Source organism: Anarhichas minor, unplaced genomic scaffold (assembly GCF_050575085.1).
Source record: "Anarhichas minor isolate MPS153535 unplaced genomic scaffold, ASM5057508v1 ptg000010l, whole genome shotgun sequence".
NCBI classification, from domain to species: domain Eukaryota; kingdom Metazoa; phylum Chordata; class Actinopteri; order Perciformes; family Anarhichadidae; genus Anarhichas; species Anarhichas minor.
This window is the reverse complement of record NW_027466456.1, coordinates 327553-350251: the sequence shown is the minus strand read 5'-3', so window position 1 is coordinate 350251 and position 22699 is coordinate 327553. Positions and strand designations below refer to the sequence as shown.

The following is a 22699-nucleotide window of genomic DNA, read 5'->3' as shown; positions in this document are numbered from 1 at the left end:
AAATACTTTCTACTGACGTAGAAGTGAAGTGTCACACCTGCAGAACGTCGTCTTTCTAGTAACAGAAATATAACAGACCAACAGATTTTAAACCCGATGAACAATAAAATCAGGATCAACAGCTTTGATGAGATCGTTTTATTAATCGATGTATCGTACGTACGTACGGCTGCTGCTGTCTCACAATAATACAAACCTTTGTTTTTCTGTTTCATTCAGAGGATCTAAAAAAATGTGCAAAACAAGAGGATAACATTTCATCTTTTATTTGAAATGTGACTTTACACGAGGAACTGAATGTCATGGTTGTGGATATAAAAAAAAAGGTTCAATAACAAAAACTGTTCACACAAAAGGTGTGCGTTTGTCTTTTTTGCAACATTCGTTTCGAGCTTCCCCGCTGAATCTGAGCTTTGACCGAGGCGCCTCTCTTTAATAAATAGTTTCATTTACACAATGACTTATTTGATATAAATATGAAGGCGCATTTCTGAACATTTCTTTTTTTTAAAGCAATTCTAAATGCATTGATTCAATTACAAAAAACAAAACAAACAAACAAAAAGGCAAATCAATCGAGCAGAAATGCAAAAGAAACACAAATTGGCACAAAATGCTAAAGGAACAAACGAGTGAATCTTTAAATTATAGGCACTAGTTTGAACACCGGCAGACCTTCCATTCATGTTCAGAGCACAAGAGGTTGAAGCCAGCAGAACGTATTCAAGATGTCCGACTTTCATCAATGATGGACACAACATCGCTTTCCTTGGTTTAACTTCCGAATGGGGGAGCAGAGATTAAATATGCTTTGAGCTCATTTCAAGCTGTTTTTCAACCGACCGAACTCCGTTCAGTGGAGAAAGTTAAATCTTGTCAAACTGTGGTGACGTCTGAGCCGAGTCGTCGTTTATCACCACGTAAGAACAACACAACGCTTTGGAGAGTTAGCTTGCAGTCGACGTTTAAAACGTACATTTCTTTCTTTCTTTAACAATTGAAATCTTCAAAACTAAAAAATACTGATAAGGATGTTTAGACACATTTCTTAAATAATTTGAATAAATATTTCTTTTCCCAAAAAAACTTTGTGCATACATTCTGACTACTCACACAAAGAGGTGCTTTCACTGTTCCAAGACATCCACCATTCTCCCTAACATTTACATCATCATCATCATCATCATCATCATAGAGATCGCTCACTGACATCTGTTGAACACAGAGAATAAAGAGAGAAATGTGTGGAGACATTTCGACCTGAGGGAGGTGAAATAAGAAGAGGAGCGAGAGGAAGATGAGGTGGTGAAGTGATGAAGAACCAAAGGCAGGTGGCGTGTCCTCTGATGAAGTGATGAAGAACCAAAAGGCAGGAGGCGTGTCCTCTGATGAAGCGATGAAGAACCAAAAGGCAGGAGGCGTGTCCTCTGATGAAGCGATGAAGAGCCAAAAGGCAGGAGGCGTGTCCTCTGATGAAGTGATGAAGAGCCAAAAGGCAGGAGGCGTGTCCTCTGATGAAGCGATGAAGAACCAAAAGGCAGGAGGCGTGTCCTCTGATGAAGTGATGAAGAGCCAAAAGGCAGGAGGCGTGTCCTCTGATGAAGTGATGAAGAGCCAAAAGGCAGGAGGCGTGTCCTCTGATGAAGCGATGAAGAGCCAAAAGGCAGGAGGCGTGTCCTCTGATGAAGCGATGAAGAACCAAAAGGCAGGAGGCGTGTCCTCTGATGAAGGGATGAAGAGCCAAAAGGCAGGAGGCGTGTCCTCTGATGAAGGGATGAAGAGCCAAAAGGCAGGAGGCGTGTCCTCTGATGAAGGGATGAAGAGCCAAAAGGCAGGAGGCGTGTCCTCTGATGAAGCGATGAAGAGCCAAAAGGCAGGAGGCGTGTCCTCTGCTGGAGCCGAGCTGGTTTCTTTGGCATTCTTCTGGGCTCTCTGCTCTACATGCCGGACCCCTCCAGAGCCAGAGGGACGCGATGGGAGGTCCTCTTTGACGCCATGCGGACACTCCTCTACTTTGTATTAAAAAAATTCTGACTATATATATATATATATTTATATTTGTGGGACAGTCTCTCTCTCTCGTCACTGTAAAAGGTATCTGGGTAGATAAAGTGCCATCATGTTGTAATGTCTTCCTCCTGCGGTTGATGCTTTGATTGGAGCGCCCCCTGCTGGCCCCGGTTCAGTAACAACCTTCTCTCCAGTTTTCTCCGGCACCGCTGTAGGACCGAGGAGCAGGAAGAGACCTGAGGAGGAGGTGGAGATGTCCGTTAGTGTTTCACACGAAGCACATCCCTCACCTTGAAAACATGTGACGGGTTAAAGACCTTTGGTCCGCTTACAGAAGTGTTGTGGTGTGTCGGCGTACATACCTGCGCACAGGTTGGGCCAGTTTGCTGCGAGGCAGAGGAATGCCCCCCCCTCCCGCAGAAGCACTGGGACGGGGGAGGCCGCTGCGTGGGGGGGCCAGGGAGCGGGTGGGGGTGGAGGTGGAGGAGGAGGTGGCCGAGCCGGGGTTAGACGTGGCCTTCACCGGCTGCCTCAAGGCCAGCGGGGACGGGGTGACCGGAGTCCGCAGCTTACTGGGAGACGGGACTGGAGACACGGACGTTATGTTAGAGAGCTTTAAGCTTTTTATAGGTTTTAATATTTTAAACAATGAATGATCACAACAGTGTGAGATAATAATAATAAGATGCACAGAACAAACAGAACATCTATTTAAACAGAAACATACGTAGGTCATCTCAAATATATATCAAAAGATGCAAGTTTAGAATCGACTAAATAAACTTGACAGAATGACACACGCACGCACGCACGCACGCACGCACGCACGCACGCACGCACGCACGCACGCACGCACGCACGCACGCACGCACGCACGCACGCACGCACGCACGCACGCACGCACGCACGCACGCACGCACGCACGCACGCACGCACGCACGCACGCACGCACGCACGCACGCACGCACGCACGCACGCACGCACGCACGCACGCACGCACGCACGCACGCACGCACGCACGCACGCACGCACGCACGCACGCACACACACACACACACACACACACACACACACACACACACACACACACACACACACACACACACACACACACACACACACACACACACACACACACACACACACACACACACACACACACACACACACACACACACACACACACACACACACACACACACACACACACACACACACACACACACACACACACACACACACACACACACACACACACACACACACACACACACACACACACACACACACACACCTAGAACCAGAAGCACGAAATATAACACGACATCAATGCAACCACGGCGAGGAGACACAACCACAAGATGTAGAAGAGCCGCTCAGTGAATACTCACTGAAATCACCTTCTTCTCCAAAGCAACAGGAGAGCGGGACTAGACAGGACGAAGACAACAGAGACTTAATGCAGAGCGTCAGTGAGCCGCCTGTACTGACCCGGGACTACGGAGGACTAGAGCCGCACAACAATCAATAAGTCACTAAAACTGAAAGAAACTAAAGCCTCAACTATCAAATAATGGTGAAAATGAAAGAAATTAAAATGTATTTCTGTATTTAGATAAATAGGGAAATAAACACTTAAAGGATGATACGTTTCCACCAACCAGTCAGTTTACGTCCATGTCTGTCCAAAAAGTCATCATATTATCACATTAGCATATGAATTGTTGAGTTATGGCCAAAAATGGGTTTTGTGCCAGATGAACTTCCTTCAAGTCGTTCCTGAGATTTCACTGTCGACAGAATGTGTCCGACGTAAAGTCACGGTGACCTTTGACCACAAAAACCTGAAGAGTTCTTCCTCGAGTCCACGAGGACGTTTGTGCCAAATTTGAAGGAATTCCCTCAAAGTGATCCTGAGATATCGTGTTTGATGGACCGGACGGACGTCACACAATCCTCACGTGAATATTTAAATCTATTAACTATAAAGCTCCTCTCTGATGAACACCCAGCTCCACCTTTCTCTGCTTTTATCTCACAAAGAAAGCAACAAAAACAGAGAAACCTGAACTCAGAGACTCCTCACAGTCTGATCCACGTCGGCTCTATAGAACCGTCACTTCATCATCGACTCTCCAGTGGATCCCAACCTCTGTCCTTTTCTATCAGTGACTCAATAACTTATGCTATTTAATATTATAGTTAATGCACGACAACAACAGTACAGAACAACTGATAATTAACACAAATAATGACGTAATAACTGCAGGAAGTTTGTGTAAAACAAGCGATAAATGACTTTTGAGATTATTTGAATATATATTCTCTGTATTTTGTATCTTTTATGTTATTTTAAACCATCTTTTTTTGACAGACTCAGTGTTTTCTTCTCCCTGACGCGTGGACATTGTTCTAACAGCTCTTTACTTATTTGAACTGCGTACTTTTCTAATGCAGGACAAAGCTGCTCATCAGAGGTTCGCTCTGTGAATTTACCTTCAGCGTATCTGAGATACAGGCTAACGGTGCATTTTAAATGAAAGCTCAAGAAGGCCTCGCAAACCCCCTGTGAACCAGTGGTCTAACCCTCCACAGAGCACAGGCGGCTGACTGAGCGTGAGATGGATCTCACGGCCTGCAGCTGGTCTGAGATCAGGCCGTTACCTCGCAGGGCGGTCGGGCTCTGGAGGTGCTGTTTGGGTTTCGGGGAGGAGCGAGAGGGGCTCGAGTATCTCGGGAGTTGAGCTGCTGCTGCTGCTGAGAACACAGGGACATTTCATCACGGGACGTCAGACTTCACCAAGTTACTGGAGGAAGAGGAGAAGGGGGCTGGGGGCTGGAGGTGCTGGTTTGAGGCCACTAGGGGGCTCCACAGCCAAACATCCAGAGGAGCAGCAGGTTCAGGGAGGAGGGCAGAGAGCCAACAGTTCATCAGCCAATCCAGCAGAGAAACGGAGGCTGGTTGTGTTACTCATGCTTTAGAGAAGTCAGTGAGAGAGGCAGAAGTGTTGGAGTCTCACATGCCCAGAACAGCCAAAGCTCAAAGATAGAAGAGGACAGCAGAGCTCGTAGAATCTGTACAGATTCAGCAGAAACATAAAGTATCTGCTGTAATGTTTAAAGAGCGCATGAACGCTCAGAGGTCCGGTTGACAAAGATAAAGACACGAAACCTGCCCTTTGACCCCTGTGCTCTCGTGTCTCTAGTAAGAGAGGGATTACCGTCTCTGGATTAAGGACAACACCATTATCTTTATCCCCCATTACAGGATCACATCAGAGGTGAGACTCTTAAAGCTCTTAAAGAACATTAAACCTTTAGGACACCGAACGTTAAACAATGTTCAGTGACAGCAGGTCGGTCGCAGTGCTCTAATTCTGCAGGACGAGCGTGTCGCTTTGAAGTGAAAAGTTATGCCGAGGCGGATAGAGAGGAATAAAGAGATATTACATCTGAGAAAGATCAAAGACAAAGAGGATTCCCAGACACGTGAAAGCAGCACAGTGAAGGACGACTAACGAGGGATTACACAGCCGCTCAGTGTAGTCGGAGAGCAAAACAAATATCAATATGTCGGCTGACCACACTGTGACGTCAACAAGGCGTCTGGTAGAACTGATGGAAACATTCACTTACAACTTTAGAGGGTTTCTGTGTTTTCTGCAGTGAAATGATTCAAAGTGTCTCAGTACTCACTCGCCGACTGATTCTGGTGTCGAGGAGAGCCTCCGTTTGGCACTTGCAGGTTGGACTCACAGCTGCGGCTGTTCTTAACGGGTTCGGGGTTCTGGACCGCCGCTGAGGCTCGTGTGAGGTTGGGAAGACTCCGACGCAGTTTTTCTGCAACAGCAAACAACAACAGTAGAGATTTAGCAAAACGAGCAGAAATCCCACATCGTCGTCGTCGTCCTCGGTCTCCGCTCACCTTCGTTCTTCACCACGTTGGTCTGCAGGTCGTGCCCGTGGCCCTGCAGCGAGTGGCGAGGCTGCTGCAGGCGGCTGATGACGGGCTGAGGCGAGCTGCGGCTGTAGTCGATGGAGCGGGCCGGCGAGCGGGAGCGGGGCGAGTTCCTCGGGGAGGCGCGGGGCGAGTTCCTCGGTGAGGGGCTGAAGCGGCTGGAGGGCAGGTGGAAGGCCGGGTGCAGCACCGCCTCCTCCTCGTCCTCCAGGCTGTGGGCGTCCAGCTCCTGGTCGGTGCTGCGTCGCAGAGAGTGGCAAGACGACCCGGAGCTCCTCCTGGACGCTGTGGCAGCGTAATCTTGTCTCAAACCTGAGAGACACGGACACGATCACAGTTACATCACTAGAAAACAAGCTGCTGGGTCACAGAACAACACCACTGAGGACGCTGCTACAGAGCGATGCCCACAGAAACCTGGTTCTACATCAGTAAAAAGCAGCAGTATTGATGCGGTCCGGAGTTATCGGTACTTTGTTTGTTCCTGAGTGAGACGTCCTCGCCTCAAACGTCTCAAACTCTCATCATGATCAGAGAGAAGGAAACATTGTAGAACTCTGGTCGTCTCAAACACAATAAAACCCTCACAAGTAAGTTCATCACAACATGTGACCAACAAGCAGAACATCAGTCTGTCTGTGGAGCAGCCGTCAGGTAACAGTAGTGATGTCATACGTTGGTGACGTCATACGGAGTTTGATCACAGTATCGGTATGGATCAGAGTACTAGTACCGATAACATCCCGACGGTACCCCTCCCCACGGCTACAGGTACGTACTCTCTTCCTGCATGCGGGCCAGGATCTGGACATCAGTGACGTCGTTGAGTTTGTAGGTGTTGGAGGAGCCCACCGAGTCCTCGTCCATCTCCGAGGTGCTCAGCTCGCTGTCCACGGAGGACTGCGGGCTCACCGCCGGAGGATTCCTCTCTGCCGCCGTGTTCCGCTGGTGTGCTGGTGAGAAATAAATCATCTGTGAACTCTTTAGTGACACATCATCCGATGTGCTGCCGTTGTTAGCGGACCATAGAGAGCTGCGTACCTGCGTTCCCGGGCATGAGTTGCTGCCTGACGATGGGCACTTTGCTGGGGGTGGAGGAGGGGGAGTTGAAGCCACTGCTGTACGGGCTGTTGGCTGCGTTTGTGCTGTACGGGCTTCCATAGCTCTGCTGGTTGTAGGGGCTTCCGTACAGGCTCCGATGCTTGTTGGCTGCAGAGTCACAGAACAGAACATCAGTCATCACATCAGAACGTTAATGTGTTTCGAATTCTGCCAGAGGGTTTAAAAAGCACGTTTCCTTTTCAAAAGGCATTTATCAGAGACGGGATGATATTATCAGACATGATCGTCGGTCCCTGAACGGATCATATGCGACAAACGCTTCCTTCAGAAGAAAAGCAACCAAATCAAAGCTTAAAATCGTGATATTCCATCAAAATCATTTTATTACATTTCTCATTTAAAATTCTGCCAAAAATAAACCGTTTGCTTTCACCAGATCCTGTAAAGAACATTAAACTCTGAGCTCACAACTATGAAGCCGTGAAGCCGTGACTGATTCACCCGAGACCAACAGTCACATGTTTGAACTGCTGAACAGAGCAGAGGTTGTACAGATGTAAACAGTTCAATATGTGAAGCACGTGCAGCCTCAGTTTCCTGTTTTATATAAAATAATAAATAAAATAATTTAGTAAAAAAACAAATAAAAATAGAAAAATAAAATAATTTAGTAAAAACAAACTACAAATAAAACAGGAAAGCGACATCACATAAAAGCCGGTCTGTATAAAGAGAATCCTGAATGCTGTATAATAAAGACTGAAGGTCAAGATGCTGCTCCTCAGTGTGTTAACAGACATCTATACACTCTCACCCAGAAAGGATCTCTGTGAAGCCGGCCGCCCTGTTCTGTGTTCCCGGCCTCATGAAAGCCCCTCAGTGTGCTGGGCAGTCTGGTGGAGTCTCTCACACCGTATGCTGAGTGTGGGCCTGATACAGACTCATAGAGACTCATAGAGACTCATACAGACTACATCAGCACACGCTCAACAATACGTTCATTCAATAGAGACGCAGTCGAGCAGCACAATGTGATTCTCTGAGAGGATCCAGCGGTCAGAGGCTCTGAGGTCTCAGTCATGAGATCAGACTCTGGACCGGCTGCTGGTCACTGGGATGTTTAGTGGTTTCGTGGTTCACGTCTGTGAGTCTCTCTCTCTCTCTCTCTGATTGGATGCATTTACACAGCTGGGTGGTAACTGGAGGAAAGCCTTTAACATCAGCGACCTCCTCTCTGCGCTGCACTCTGTCCTCCTGCATTATTTAGGAAATACCATGAAGTCCATCCTCTACTGAGGAATGCCAACAGCGCACATGTAGACATGTAGGTCTGTGACGCTGAGCGCTCTGAAACAACGGATGCTTTGTTTTCCATTTAAGGAGAAACTATTAACCCCGACATGAAGAGTCAAGATTAAAATGTGTCCGTCAAGCTCCGCTGTGACTGAACAATATGCACCACAAACATGTCTGTGAGTGCTTACAAACACTAACCCTCTGACGTAGAGCCGTCTCAGTGATTTGGGAATATCTTCGCTTGACGAAACCCAAATGACGAGGTCTGAGCTACACAGTGGTGGGGGGGGGACCATGTCCACGTGAACCGATGCTTTACAGCGCTGCAGGGATTATGTAGTGTTGTAGTCCAACAGCAAGTCAGCATCACACTGGTTCCCTCGACAAAAGTTAAATGAACATCGATGACAGTTACAGGTGTTGTTCAGCACGTTAATCTCCACAAATGAACTCCACTGTTATGATTCATGAAGCGTGAATACAATCAGCAGAAGAGTAAAAAGTTTAAGTTAAAAAGCAAAGGCAATAATAACAATAACAGAAAGCTCAGTGAGACGGTCAAAACGATGCAAATAAACTAAGACATAAACAAAATAAAGTAAATTTAGTAAAATAATTCAGTAAAATCAACAAATAAAAATAAAACAGAAATAAAACATAAAAGCGACGACATCACATAAAAGCCTGTCTAAAAATGTGTTTTAAGAAGTGATTTAAAAGAGATTACTAGCGAGGAGGCTCTAGTGAGGAGGCTCTAGTGAGCAGCGAGGACGCTCTAGTGAGGAGGCTCTAGTGAGCAGCGAGGACGCTCTAGTGAGGAGGCTCTAGTGAGGAGGCTCTCGTGAGGAGGCTCTAGCGAGGACGCTCTAGCGAGGAGGCTCTAGTGAGCAGCGAGGAGGCTCTAGCGAGGACGCTCTAGCGAGGAGGCTCTAGCGAGCAGCGAGGACGCTCTAGTGAGGAGGCTCTAGCGAGGACGCTCTAGCGAGGAGGCTCTAGCGAGCAGCGAGGAGGGTCTAGTGAGGAGGCTCTAGTGAGGACGCTCTAGCAAGCAGCGAGGACGTTCTAGTGAGGAGGCTCTAGTGAGGACGCTCTAGCGAGCAGCGAGGACGCTCTAGTGAGGAGGCTCTAGTGAGGACGCTCTAGTGAGCAGCGAGGAGGGTCTAGTGAGGAGGCTCTAGCCAGCAGCGAGGACGCTCTAGTGAGGAGGCTCTAGCGAGGACGCTCTAGCGAGGAGGGTCTAGCGAGGACGCTCTAGCGAGGAGGCTCTAGTGAGCAGCGAGGACGCTCTAGTGAGGAGGCTCTAGCGAGGAGGCTCTAGTGAGCAGCGAGGACGCTCTAGTGAGGAGGCTCTAGCGAGGACGCTCTAGCGAGGAGGCTCTAGCGAGCAGCGAGGAGGGTCTAGTGAGGAGGCTCTAGTGAGGAGGCTCTAGCGAGGACGCTCTAGCGAGGAGGCTCTAGTGAGCAGCGAGGAGGCTCTAGCGAGGACGCTCTAGCGAGGAGGCTCTAGCGAGCAGCGAGGACGCTCTAGTGAGGAGGCTCTAGCGAGGACGCTCTAGCGAGGAGGCTCTAGCGAGCAGCGAGGAGGGTCTAGTGAGGAGGCTCTAGTGAGGACGCTCTAGCAAGCAGCGAGGACGCTCTAGTGAGGAGGCTCTAGTGAGGACGCTCTAGCGAGCAGCGAGGACGCTCTAGTGAGGAGGCTCTAGTGAGGAGGCTCTAGCGAGGACGCTCTAGTGAGCAGCGAGGAGGGTCTAGTGAGGAGGCTCTAGCCAGCAGCGAGGACGCTCTAGTGAGGAGGCTCTAGCGAGGACGCTCTAGCGAGGAGGGTCTAGCGAGGACGCTCTAGCGAGGAGGCTCTAGTGAGCAGCGAGGACGCTCTAGTGAGGAGGCTCTAGCGAGGAGGCTCTAGTGAGCAGCGAGGACGCTCTAGTGAGGAGGCTCTAGCGAGGATGCTCTAGCGAGGAGGCTCTAGCGAGCAGCGAGGAGGGTCTAGTGAGGAGGCTCTAGCGTGGACGCTCTAGCGAGGAGGCTCTAGCGAGCAGCGAGGAGGGTCTAGTGAGGAGGCTCTAGTGAGGACGCTCTAGCGAGGAGGCTCTAGTGAGCAGTGAGGACGCTCTAGTGAGGAGGCTCTAGCGAGGACGCTCTAGCGAGGAGGCTCTAGTGAGCAGCGAGGACGCTCTAGTGAGGAGGCTCTAGCGAGGAGGCTCTAGTGAGCAGCGAGGACGCTCTAGTGAGGAGGCTCTAGCGAGGAGGCTCTAGTGAGCAGCGAGGACGCTCTAGTGAGGAGGCTCTAGTGAGGAGGCTCTAGCGAGGACGCTCTAGCGAGGACGCTCTAGCGAGGAGGCTCTAGTGAGCAGCGAGGAGGGTCTAGTGAGGAGGCTCTAGTGAGGAGGCTCTAGCGAGCAGCGAGGACGCTCTAGTGAGGAGGCTCTAGCGAGGACGCTCTAGCGAGGAGGCTCTAGTGAGCAGCGAGGACGCTCTAGTGAGGAGGCTCTAGCGAGGAGGCTCTAGCGAGCAGCGAGGAGGGTCTAGTGAGGAGGCTCTAGTGAGGACGCTCTAGCAAGCAGCAAGGACGCTCTAGTGAGGAGGCTCTAGTGAGGATGCTCTAGCGAGCAGCGAGGACGCTCTAGTGAGGAGGCTCTAGTGAGGAGGCTCTAGCGAGGACGCTCTAGCGAGGAGGCTCTAGTGAGCAGCGAGGAGGGTCTAGTGAGGAGGCTCTAGTGAGGAGGCTCTAGCGAGCAGCGAGGAGGCTCTAGTGAGGAGGCTCTAGCGAGGACGCTCTAGCGAGGAGGCTCTAGTGAGCAGCGAGGACGCTCTAGCGAGGAGGCTCTAGCGAGCAGCGAGGAGGGTCTAGTGAGGAGGCTCTAGTGAGGACGCTCTAGCAAGCAGCAAGGACGCTCTAGTGAGGAGGCTCTAGTGAGGACGCTCTAGCGAGCAGCGAGGACGCTCTAGTGAGGAGGCTCTAGTGAGGAGGCTCTAGCGAGGACGCTCTAGTGAGCAGCAAGGAGGGTCTAGTGAGGAGGCTCTAGCGAGCAGCGAGGACGCTCTAGCGAGGAGGCTCTAGCGAGGACGCTCTAGCGAGGAGGGTCTAGCGAGGACGCTCTAGCGAGGAGGCTCTAGTGAGCAGCGAGGACGCTCTAGTGAGGAGGCTCTAGCGAGGAGGCTCTAGTGAGCAGCGAGGACGCTCTAGTGAGGAGGCTCTAGCGAGGACGCTCTAGCGAGGAGGCTCTAGCGAGCAGCGAGGAGGGTCTAGTGAGGAGGCTCTAGCGAGGACGCTCTAGCGAGGAGGCTCTAGCGAGCAGCGAGGAGGGTCTAGTGAGGAGGCTCTAGTGAGGACGCTCTAGCGAGGAGGCTCTAGTGAGCAGCGAGGACGCTCTAGTGAGGAGGCTCTAGTGAGCAGCGAGGACGCTCTAGTGAGGAGGCTCTAGCGAGGACGCTCTAGTGAGCAGCGAGGACGCTCTAGTGAGGAGGCTCTAGCGAGGACGCTCTAGCGAGGAGGCTCTAGCGAGCAGCGAGGAGGGTCTAGTGAGGAGGCTCTAGTGAGGACGCTCTAGCAAGCAGCGAGGACGCTCTAGTGAGGAGGCTCTAGTGAGGACGCTCTAGCGAGCAGCGAGGACGCTCTAGTGAGGAGGCTCTAGCGAGGAGGCTCTAGCGAGGACGCTCTAGCGAGGAGGGTCTAGTGAGGAGGCTCTAGCGAGGACGCTCTAGCGAGGAGGCTCTAGCGAGCGGCGAGGACGCTCTAGCGAGGACGCTCTAGCGAGGAGGCTCTAGCGAGGAGGCTCTAGCGAGGAGGCTCTAGCGAGGACGTTTAGTCGTCTCATTTAGACTCTTTTTAAGACACGTAAAAGCGTCTAAATTCCCCAGAGGGGGGAATCGTAGAACAAATCGTTTAAATCTCTTAACCTTGTGTTGAACAGACCTGATTTCAGACATCTGAACACAAACAGATTCATAAAACACTGACTTTCAGACTACGGGACCGGAAGTGTAGAAATGCTGACTCGTGTCCTGTCATTAGGTGACGATGTGTCCGATCACAGCGACTCTAACAGCCTCGTTCACCAACATGTTCCAAACTTGTTTCTTACATTTGTTCTTGAGAAAGGTCTTAAGATTCACGACGTGTTCTTAACCCGCAGAATTGTTCACACCTTTGTTCTCATAACGACAAAGAAATCACATTTTCCTGGTAAATTTCTGGCTGCAAACTGCTGCAGAGCTCCACGAGGACGGCTCCTCGTAGCCTAAAGCGTCCCCAGAGGTTCTCTGTAAATAGATCTACGTGGTGCTGGGAGAGGAGCTCCTCCTCAGGGCTCAATGTGCAACATGTTGCAGCAGCATAGACATGAGGTTGTGTGAGAAGACCGAGGGTGCAGAAACAGGCCTACTTTGAGCCTATTAATAGAATAATCAATCACCAAGTGTTGGATATCAGTGGTATCAATTCACATGATTGATGTGAAGTGTTAGTGTCGTGTTTATTTATTTTAAAAGACCAAAAATGCTTGGTAACATAATGAAAATAATTATAATTATATTCTAAGAAAACACTGGTGAGAGGCTGAATAAGTGGGTTTGAAGAACAAAGTTCTACTTGTGAAAGAGACACAGAACAACCTGAAGGGATCTGCAGCTCAGGGACCAACCAAAATAGAGCGTCCTCAAATCCTCACGTCCTCAAACGAGAAGTCAGAAGAACGGAGACACTTCTACATTTACTGCGATATGAAATTGCTTTAGAGGATTTTTTCCGTCGTGGCTTTTTAATTATGGAAAGTTCAGGCGAGTTTCCACAGGCCCAAAAAAAAAAACCTAAAAAGAAGCCAGCACAGAACAGCCTGATATGAAATAAAGGTCTGGAGGGCAAATGTTGAGAGCGAACTGAAAGACAACACTTGACAATAAGGTCTACTATATATTTAAAGAGCTTCCAGGACATCACAAGAAGAGCAAACAGAGAAGCTTTTATAAATGAGATAAATACACCACAACGTGTGCAGTACGAGGCTGACGTAAAGCCAAAGCTCTTTTCTGAGCAGGAGTGAAGCAGGGCAGCTATGTGACTTCGGGTCTTTTTTATGTGCAGGACAGCTGTTAGAGCAGCAGAATGGAAAATAAAAAGACTGTTTAATCGTTGAGCAACACGTGTTTGGACTTCTTATCAGGATCGTCTGGTTACATAACGGAGTCATCTGGGGATGTGATTTAAATCAGGGCGTGCACAGACACAAAGCTCGCTCACTGTTAACACTCAAACTTCACAATGTGTTAAATGAAATGTGTGAATGTCGTGTATGAGTGTGTACTTGCTGCATACAAACAGTTTGATGGTGTAAGAAAAGCCGTTTCTTTTGACTCCAATCTGCCCCTCAAGCAGACATAAACTCTTAGTTTGATTTAAAATGTTTAAACCACGTGTCCAGTAACACAAATATATTTGTTGTTGTGTCTCTTTTTGTGTCAAGCCTTTTGTGGAAGTGGATGGATTAAAGAACGGGTCAACATATGTTCAGGACTGAGTAGGATGACCTCATCCTTCTACCACACAATCAATGATGAGATCACCACAACCATAAACACAAGTTAACACAAAGTTATCTACATGTATCCATTAGTCAGCTGTTAGACAGATAGTGTGATTTGTTCACTCGGGGTCCTCTAAGGATTAAAGCTGCATCATAATGAGTTAATGAATGAATGACTCAATCAACACATACATCCTCCTGAGCCAAAGCCACACAATGATCTCTTTAAAATAATAAACAAGACAGAAAATTTGAAATAAAAGACAGATTCATCAAATAAATGTGCAGGTTAATATGAACATAAACTAAAGGTGCATAGAAATACTTTTTTTGTATTCACTTGTTTTCATTCATATTTTTCTATTTCTTTATTTATTCAAATAAATTAAGATTTTATTATATTTATCTATGTTTTAATGAACCTGCACATTTATTCAATAATTAAGGCTTTTATGTATACATTTCTCATTTTCATGTCTTATTGTTTTATTGATTCACTTATATATTTATTAATTTATTTATTATAATGTCAGCTTCATCCCTCCATAATAATAATATCATATATCAATATCATCATAAAGAGAAAAGAGACTAAAATGATTCTTTGTGTATTTTGATGAAAGTTGCAGATTCCTGATTTAATGGAGATTCATCATCATTTATAACGGCTTTGATACCAGAAGACATGTCTTTGAGTCTCTAAGTCTTTACATTCAGCAGCTACTACAGAGAAGTCTCAGTGCTCCTGTTTACGGAGCTGCTCGTGTGTCCAGGTGCTGGACAGACTCTTGCACAACAGAGCTGAGAAGATCAAATCCACCACAGTGGGCAACCTTCAGCAGCCTGTTGCTCAACATGATCCAACGGTCACATGGACATACCGCTGTCAAAATGGAAATGACCCCCCCTCTCAGTTTAGCTGAGGGTTTGAGGGACCGACTATAATTAGTGTCCGTCAGAAGATCAGAAAACACACACGGAGACGAGCAGAGAGGACTAAACATGAAGCACAGCTGGGTGATGTGCTGTAGATTAAATCACTATAATAATGGTTTGTGTTGGTGCCATTTTATACAATTACAAACAACTTTCAATAATCAGTTTAGAGTGTAAAGAAGAAGGAAAAATAATTAAAAAATCCAGTTTCCCTTAGATTTTAAACGTGAAGAGCAGCACTACGACACACCGAGGGCTCCAGATGTTATTTTATTCCACTAGTGCACATCCACTCTGGTGCTTTATAGGATCAATAAACATGGACCAATGTAAAAGGATGGTTCTGATTTAAAATGGGTTGTATGAGGTTCTTCTACATAGTCAGTAACAATTAATCCAAAGAGTTGAATCCGAATAAACCTAAAAAAAAAAAAAAAAGTCACTCAACAACACAACCTCAGCAACAGATGGAGGCAGCAGGAGAGCAGCAGCTCCTGTGTCCTGAGAGGTAGAATCAGTGTTTGAGTGAATGGAGTCTGGTGTGTTTGTAGAGATCATAGATAACAGCTTGAGTTCCCCTCAGAAAGGTCTGTCTGACAGCAAGGTGAAGAGGTGAAGACATTCTGAATATAGCTTCACTTCAACTGAGAGACATTCTGTTAGAGTCTAACATACGTCCACAGCAGAACATCACTTTGCTCCCGTGCTGGTTCTCCTGTCTGTTTCTATGAACTCATCTACTGTAGTAGAACCCTGACTGTGGAGGAGAACCTCACACACACACACACACACACACACCACAGAACATCAGTACCGTCTCTTTAACATCTCTGGTACCAACATCTCTCTGTGACTTTGACTGTTGAGGAGAAAGTGACGCACTAGAAAGAAGAAATGTTTCGACAGATGTGAACATAAATAAATAAATACCGAACATGCTCCAAGCACCTCGTGAGATCGTATGGGACAAAACGATAAATATTCTGCATTCCCCATCGGTGAAGTATGAATGAAACATTATTTTTCACACACTTGGCTGCCAAAGGAGGAACAAGAAGAGGAGAACTGAACCCCCTCTACACCACCAGCTCTCAAAACATGGTTTACTGTGCAGACTGTAGCTTTAAATGTCTGACAATCATTTTCCACACTTTCAATCCCAAGAAGAGACTCTCAGAACACACACATGTGTATTCTCTCACTAACCCTCTACACACTCAGGTACTACATCTATAACCTCAACTGGCAATTAATCCCCAAGTCAATGTGCTGCTGATTTGATTCTCAAATGACGTCACCTTATCTGCACCTGCCAGGTCATAAAACTACATCTTCCAGCATTCAATGATTGCCCAAACAGGTACAACGCTGTTCATCTTACCCACACAAGGAAACGTCTTTAATGAACGATACGTCCGTCTGTGCTTTCTTTGTTGTAGTGAGCTAGAACTGCTTTTATGATTCAGATAAAGAGCTCCAACGACTCACGTTGTGCAATTATTAAAATGGATCGACATGCAAACTGACAGCAAGAAGACCAACAACACAGAGACGGACGTATGTATGGAGACTTTCTACAAAACAACCGTCAAGACGACGAAGATAACCCAAAAAACGGGGATTTATTCATCTCGTAACGCCTCTAACTTTAGTGGATCTTAACACATCGACTGTGGAATTAATCTGCAGATGTTCTGGTTCAAAATGAGACAAAACCTTTTTGTCAAGATCAGATCTTGAGTCTAGCCGATAGCCGGTAATGCCTTTTTGCTCCTGAAGCAGTTGTTGATCACTTGTGGCCCCTAACGGCCGGTTAAGAGGAGTGAAGCTTAGTTTATACTCGCCGCTCTTCAGACATGAAAGTCACAAATAGTTCACTGATGAAAGCACCACTAACATGTCAGAGGATTTTACAAAGACGACCAATGTGTTTCTAGATGCTTTAGCAACCGCACGTGTTACATTTAGTTAAATCTTTTGCTGCAAAATCAAATCATTTTAAACCTTTTTTTTCTTAATATTGTATTTCATACTTGACTTCTTTCTTTACAGGGTTTGTATAAAGGCAATAAAGTAGTCCATGAATATGAGATATGAGTTTCATGTTATTACATTCCCTCCTCAGCATTGTGGAGGTGGTTTTATGACGTTTTGCCGGTGACACTCGTTGTGTTGTTGATTCTTGACAGTACATTGTGTCTGAACGTTCTCTGGCGTTTTGGAGAATAATGCACAACTCCTTTGTGCGTTCTCATAGCTTGTGCTCGCCATCTGCCGAGGCTACGACGAGTATAAACAAAGCAAAGGCATAAAACTGTCAATAAAATATGTTTTTCAAACCCTAAACCTATGAGAGGTCCTTGGGTATACGGTCATAAATGAGCACAGAAAATATTAGACTGAAGGGTCCAGCAGTCTGCAAGATTAGCCGTGGACAGACAGACAGACACACAACTGTACGCATGATCTCCCCACGAGCTTATAGCCTAGCAGAGTGTATTACTGATGCTGTTCCTCCTGCTGCTGTGTTGAGACGCCATGTCTCACGCTCTGTGGCGGTGGTGGTTTACCTGACATGGTGAGGTCCAGTCTGTGGATGAGGGAGCGCTTGGCTGACTCCATCTCTGGACTGGGGTTGTCCAGAGCTTGGCGGCACCACACGATAGGACTCAGGGCTTTCTGCATGGGACTGTCCAGCTTCGCCTCGTATAGCCTGGGGGGTGGGACATGACCGGGAGACACACAGTTGACACATTATATTGCATGTTCATAAAAGAAATACATAGCGAGCATCATTACGTAAAGTGTTGTCTCTCTCCGACGGTGACCAACTCACAGACGGCTGTCAGAGGAGATTGAGAGTGTTTGTTGAATCACAGAAGGCTGCAATGAAAGATAAGAGCTTGTGTCCACATAGCGCCTTTATTTAATTGTTCCCAATGAGGACAGAGCGTATGCAACCGCCGAGAGAAAAGGTCGCTGCCCCCAGCGTCTAGTTTTCTGAACGCTCCGCCTCTTTTTGTGCGGCCGCTCAGAGCGCTTCTAGTTGAAATTATACTTTTGGATATACATTTATATTTATATTGTACATCGTAGTTAAATGTTTATGCTTACCTCTGTTCTACTTTGTTGGCCTTGTTTTTATTTTTTATATTTTCTTGTTTATTTGTATATTCTATGTATGTACGTTGAGAGCAACGTGTAAACCAGTCAAATTCCATGTATGCGTTCACATACATGGCCAATAAATCTGATTCTGAAAATCTCTGAACTTTTCAGGAAAGCGCTGGTGATGTCAGTCTGGTAAATGGAGGAGACGCTTGTTTTGGCCGTCTGTCTATACCTGAACTTTATATTCCGGACACAAACTATCATAACAAAGACAGAAACGGACATTTTTGTGTTTTAATACCCGTACACCTTGTTTCTTATTGCTCTAACGTTAACAGCTGTCAAATCGAGTGGTGACAAAGCTCATCTACCGGTTGAAAACTTGGCGGTGGCTTGCAGATATCTTTTAGACTCGACTCTTACAGTTGCAGCTAATTTAGCACAAACCATTAGCAAAGAGGAAGCAATGCAACCGTTAGCTTCTGCTGCAGCAAACTTTGAGAATAAACCAGCGTCACTTTGAAAAAAGCCAATGAGTTAAGTGCGTAGTCAGCTGTATTGATTGAAACTATGAGCCCCTCTTGATACTGATAGACACACATAAAAGGTTTAAAAATAAGGCGACAAACCGACTGAATTCACTACTTCCTGTTTGTCGGCAACACAAGTAACCTGAGTTTATCCTGAAGCGTTGAGGAGAGGAGACAGGAGAGAAATGTGAGTCAGCAGCTGTCAGCTTTGTTGCTGCCATAAAGGAAGAAACATTACAGGCAAAAGGAGGGCGAGTGCAGAGGAAATACAAGAATGAAACATGGGTCTGCACCTATTCAAGGTCCATCAACACTTTCATGAACTCCCCGAGCTCGTGTGTCATGTCCACATGCGGCAACGGGAGTGTGGCAAGCATCTATTGATAGTCAAGAGGCAGGCAGCATGTTTTAAATCCTGTCAGAGGAGCTACTACTGGGTAATCCCAGACATCACATCTGATCCTAAAGAGCAGAAGAAGGAGCGTGGGCATAACGAGAGTGGCTCTGTTGGGCATGAGCGAGCAATGTATGAACGTAGTCTGATGTCGAGCAACTCGGTTTGCTCTGATGAAGTAGAACAAATCGTCTAAACCTCTTTTTACTTCCATCCATTTATACCATACATGTCATATTCCAGTGGGTCTGTTTTCACTGTTCGTTCCTCTTTGTTGATATAAGCTCATTATTTTAGAGACACCTACGAAGTGCTGACTGCCAGAAGCTCTTTCACTGCAGTCAGCTGGCTTTCAACCAAATATGATCTACCTTTGGAAGAGCTTTAGTAGCCGTCCTCATGTTACGCCCTAATGTTGCTTATTATAGTGTCATTATAATAGAAGACGCCAATAGAACAAACCCGTCCCAACAAGATGGACATCAAGGATCCTCTTCTGAGGACGGCCATCATTACAGTCACATGTAGTCAGTATCTGCATTAAAAATAGCTTTTCTACCTCAACAACATTTCTGTAAAACCAGGCGAGTGAAGCCGATGCTTCATGTGTTAAAGCTGCATTCTCTCTAATGTCCACCAGGGGGCGACTCCTCTGGTTGGTTAGAAGTCTGAGAAAATGACTCTACTTCTCTCTTGATTTATTACCTCAGTAAACATTGTAAACATGAGTTTATGGTCTCAATCTCTAGTTTCAAGTCTTCTTCAATACAGCATGATGTTCATTTAGTACATTATGGTCCATTTAGAGTCACACAGACCATAAAGCAGGGGATGCTTTAGGGGCGGGGCTACACAGTGATTGACAGGTCGCTACCAGAGACGTATATGCCGTCTCTACGTCACTCCTCCTCAGTCCAGATATGGTCACTTCCTGTTCACTGGTGGCAAAAAGCTAAGATGGCAACGGCCAAATTGCCGAACTCGAGGCTTCAAAACATCGGTCCACAAACCAATGAGTGCCGTCACGATGACTACGTCCACTTCTTATAAACAGTCTGTGTGTAAAACCTCTCTACCAAGTCTACATGTCGGCCATCAGCCGGGTAACGATGACGTCTCAACACTACGGGTTGCCAAGTTGCAACTAGCAACCAAGTCTTGGCCTTTGGTTGCCATCAGTGGCAACTTTTAAACATATAAAAATTAGCATTTACAACATGTAAACATGTCACATCTTCATTATTACACACATCTTGACATTATAGCGGAGTAAAGGCTAACATCTATACGGCCGATATCTCCAATAGAGGCAACTCATAAACAAAACAATCTATATTGATAGATAGCTCTACAGGTAAGAGGACAAATGTGTATTTTTGATTGAACTGTCTCTTTAAGCGGGCTTACTCAAAACATGACAAAGAGATATTAAACCATATTTTTTTTCTGTTTAAGCAACCAAAAGCTGATGTAACCAGCCAGGCAACGAGATTTAGACAGCAGCACAAATCCAATCATACTCTGGAGTTTTAAGGATTACACTTCTAGAGAGAGTATCTATGTAATGCAGAGCTCTGGTGGAGGGATGCCAAATGGTGTGCTAAAGGGGAAATTCAGAGGACTATATAACCATGGCTGCTGCACACACACACAGAGAGACAGACACACACAGACACAAACAGACATACATACACACAGACACACACTCAACAACAAAACGGTTGCAACAGATGATGGAGGGCTTTCGGGGTCCAGACAGCTGAGAGAGGGCCTTACTAAAAAAACTGCATGGAAGGTATGAGGTCATGACTCTGAATGTATGACGAAGCTACTGCTATTATGATCACACAGTCCGAGAATGGGGCTTGGCAACACCCACGTGACTTGCCAAACAACACCCTTTTTCAGTGAGAGATCCACAATGAGAGACTCCTCCAGTGCATTCATAGGACTTCATATTTTAGAGCACAGGGAAGATGAGGAGGATGTTTTGTTTTTTGTGTTGTGGTAGCTAAAATGTTTTAGAGCAGCTGTCACATTTGTGTTATGACAACACAACACAAACAATCTGAGCAATATAAATACACTGTGCAACACAATTACTCTGTCTGTATATATAATATTTTAGTTATTGTGGATTTTTTACTTATTTAATATTCTTTACCGTTTTATTACTTATTTTTAATTGTTTTGATCTTGTTTTTTTACTGTCTCTTGTTTGCATTATGCTATGCTGCTGTAATCCCGTACATTTAATAAAGGATTATCTTATTTTATAGCTGTCATCATCACCACCTCCCTAAAAAGACTGTTGTCACTCACCAGCTGTCCTCGTCCTCGTTTAGACAATCCATGTCCTCGAGATCTAAGATGTCCACTTCGTCCAGGATCGACGTCTCCGCCTCGTCCGTAAAACCCCCGATGCCGTCCGAGAAAAGTGACACGGAGGAGGCGGAGGTGGTTGCGGCCGTCGCTCCCTCGTACTCGTACGGCCTCCTGAAGCTGACTCCTCCGTCGTAGGAGAGTCTGGAGCTCAGACAGCGGCTGTTCTCCAGCAGGTCGCCGTAGCCGCACGTGCCGACGAACGACGATTGGTAACCGTCGCTGAGCGGTCTGGTGCTGCTGTGGTGGTGGTTGGTCCCGGACGAGGACGACATCATCGTGGTGGACCGGCTCCGGAGCTGCTCGTTCTGCTGCTCGAGCTTCTTCACCAAGTCCTGGAGCTTCCGCACCTCCAAGTCCGCGTTGATGTTTGAGTTGATATCCTCCATAGCGGCTCCTCCAGAGAGCCAGCCAGCGCTACGGAGGAAAAAAAAAGAATAATAAAAATACGCGGTGGTTTGTGGGTGTTTTTTTCTTCTAGTCGTTTCTCTGCCGTAAAGTGTTCTTTGTTTTCCCGGTTAACTTCTCGCTGTTGTCTATTACGTGTTCAAAGACGACGCTTTGGTGTTCAACTGACTTAGAAATCTCAACACCGTCATCTTCTACCGGTTAGTCGTGGCTACGGAAAGAAGTCGAGGCCATTTTTTCATAATACTCGCCACACAACTGTGTATGTGTGAGTGAAAGACCAACAGGCGGCGGCTAGCGCGCGTCACCGCGCTCGGTGAGCGGGAGCGAGCACGTAACCAACACCTATTTGCTCGCGCACGGACGACAGCGGGGAAAAGTTCACGTCATGTTTATTTTTGTAGCACATTTTTAAACATGAACTGAAATAAAGAAAGTTATTATATTATAAAGTTATACATCTTATTATTTTGTTACGGAAAGGTCGTATATTTGTACATTAATTAATAAGGAATGAGATAAATTAAACAAGCATTTGGGCAGCTAAATTAATTTGCTCAACTATTTATTTAATTATATTTCAATTTACTGATTAACCTACAGCAGGAATACTTCAGTTGCTGATAAAACTAATATTAAAAAGAGCTATAATTAAATTCTAGAATGTATTTATTTCTTGCAGGGGGATCCTTCTGTAGCACTTGATATTATTAGGCTATTCATTATTACTAATTATTAAATATAAATACATTCTATTGCGTATTATCACTGGTCAAATCTGTAAATTGAGAACTACTTTGACCAACAGGAATACAGTGCTTTTCCTATTCATCCCTACAGGAAAGTATAAAGTGAATAGCAAAAAAAAAAAGATAAATTAATTAAAATGTATATTACTACAAAACTAGAATTACCCCTCAAGGTTGTATTCCTCCGCCAACCAGTCTAGTTGAAGTTTACATTCATGTCTGTCCAAAAAGTCATAATTGTATCCTGTTATGTGTAGCATATCAATTCTTCAGTTATGGCCAAAAAGTGTGTTTTGTGAGGTCACAGTGACAAACTAATCAGTTCCTCTTTGAATCCTTGT

At 46.3% G+C, this 22699-nt stretch overlaps 1 protein-coding gene across 7 annotated transcripts; it reads right to left on the bottom strand.

Annotated features, from left to right (window-relative positions):
- Positions 1 to 250: 250 nt before the first annotated feature.
- On the bottom strand, positions 251 to 21920 carry slain2 (SLAIN motif family, member 2). 7 transcript variants are annotated; one of them, XM_076087330.1, is made up of 11 exons: positions 21779 to 21910; positions 21142 to 21618; positions 17355 to 17497; positions 7010 to 7177; positions 6748 to 6921; positions 5936 to 6280; positions 5707 to 5850; positions 4675 to 4767; positions 3402 to 3440; positions 2373 to 2595; positions 251 to 2246 (listed from the first exon to the last, which is right to left on the bottom strand). In XM_076087330.1, exons 2-11 carry the CDS (start codon positions 21588 to 21590, stop codon positions 2183 to 2185), a joined length of 1842 nt encoding a protein of 613 aa, XP_075943445.1. In that variant the 5' UTR covers positions 21591 to 21618; positions 21779 to 21910; the 3' UTR covers positions 251 to 2182. The 7 variants fall into 7 exon arrangements, with proteins under 7 accessions (XP_075943445.1, XP_075943444.1, XP_075943446.1 ...); XM_076087329.1 differs by having other exon boundaries at positions 21142 to 21920; XM_076087331.1 differs by having other exon boundaries at positions 4675 to 4764; positions 21142 to 21920.
- Between the last annotated feature and the right edge of the window lie 779 nt (positions 21921 to 22699).

Bases quoted from the DNA above. Each gene is read 5' to 3' on its own strand.
- slain2 (XM_076087329.1), bottom strand. From the start codon at position 21,590: ATGGAGGATATCAACTCAAACATCAACGCGGACTTGGAGGTGCGGAAG. The intron at 17,498-21,141 runs GTGAGTGACAAC...CCCACCCCCCAG, and splicing joins AACGAGGACGAGGACAGCTG to GCTATACGAGGCGAAGCTGG. The intron at 2,596-3,401 runs GTGAGTATTCAC...CCGTGTCTCCAG, and splicing joins TGGAGAAGAAGGTGATTTCA to TCCCGTCTCCCAGTAAGCTG.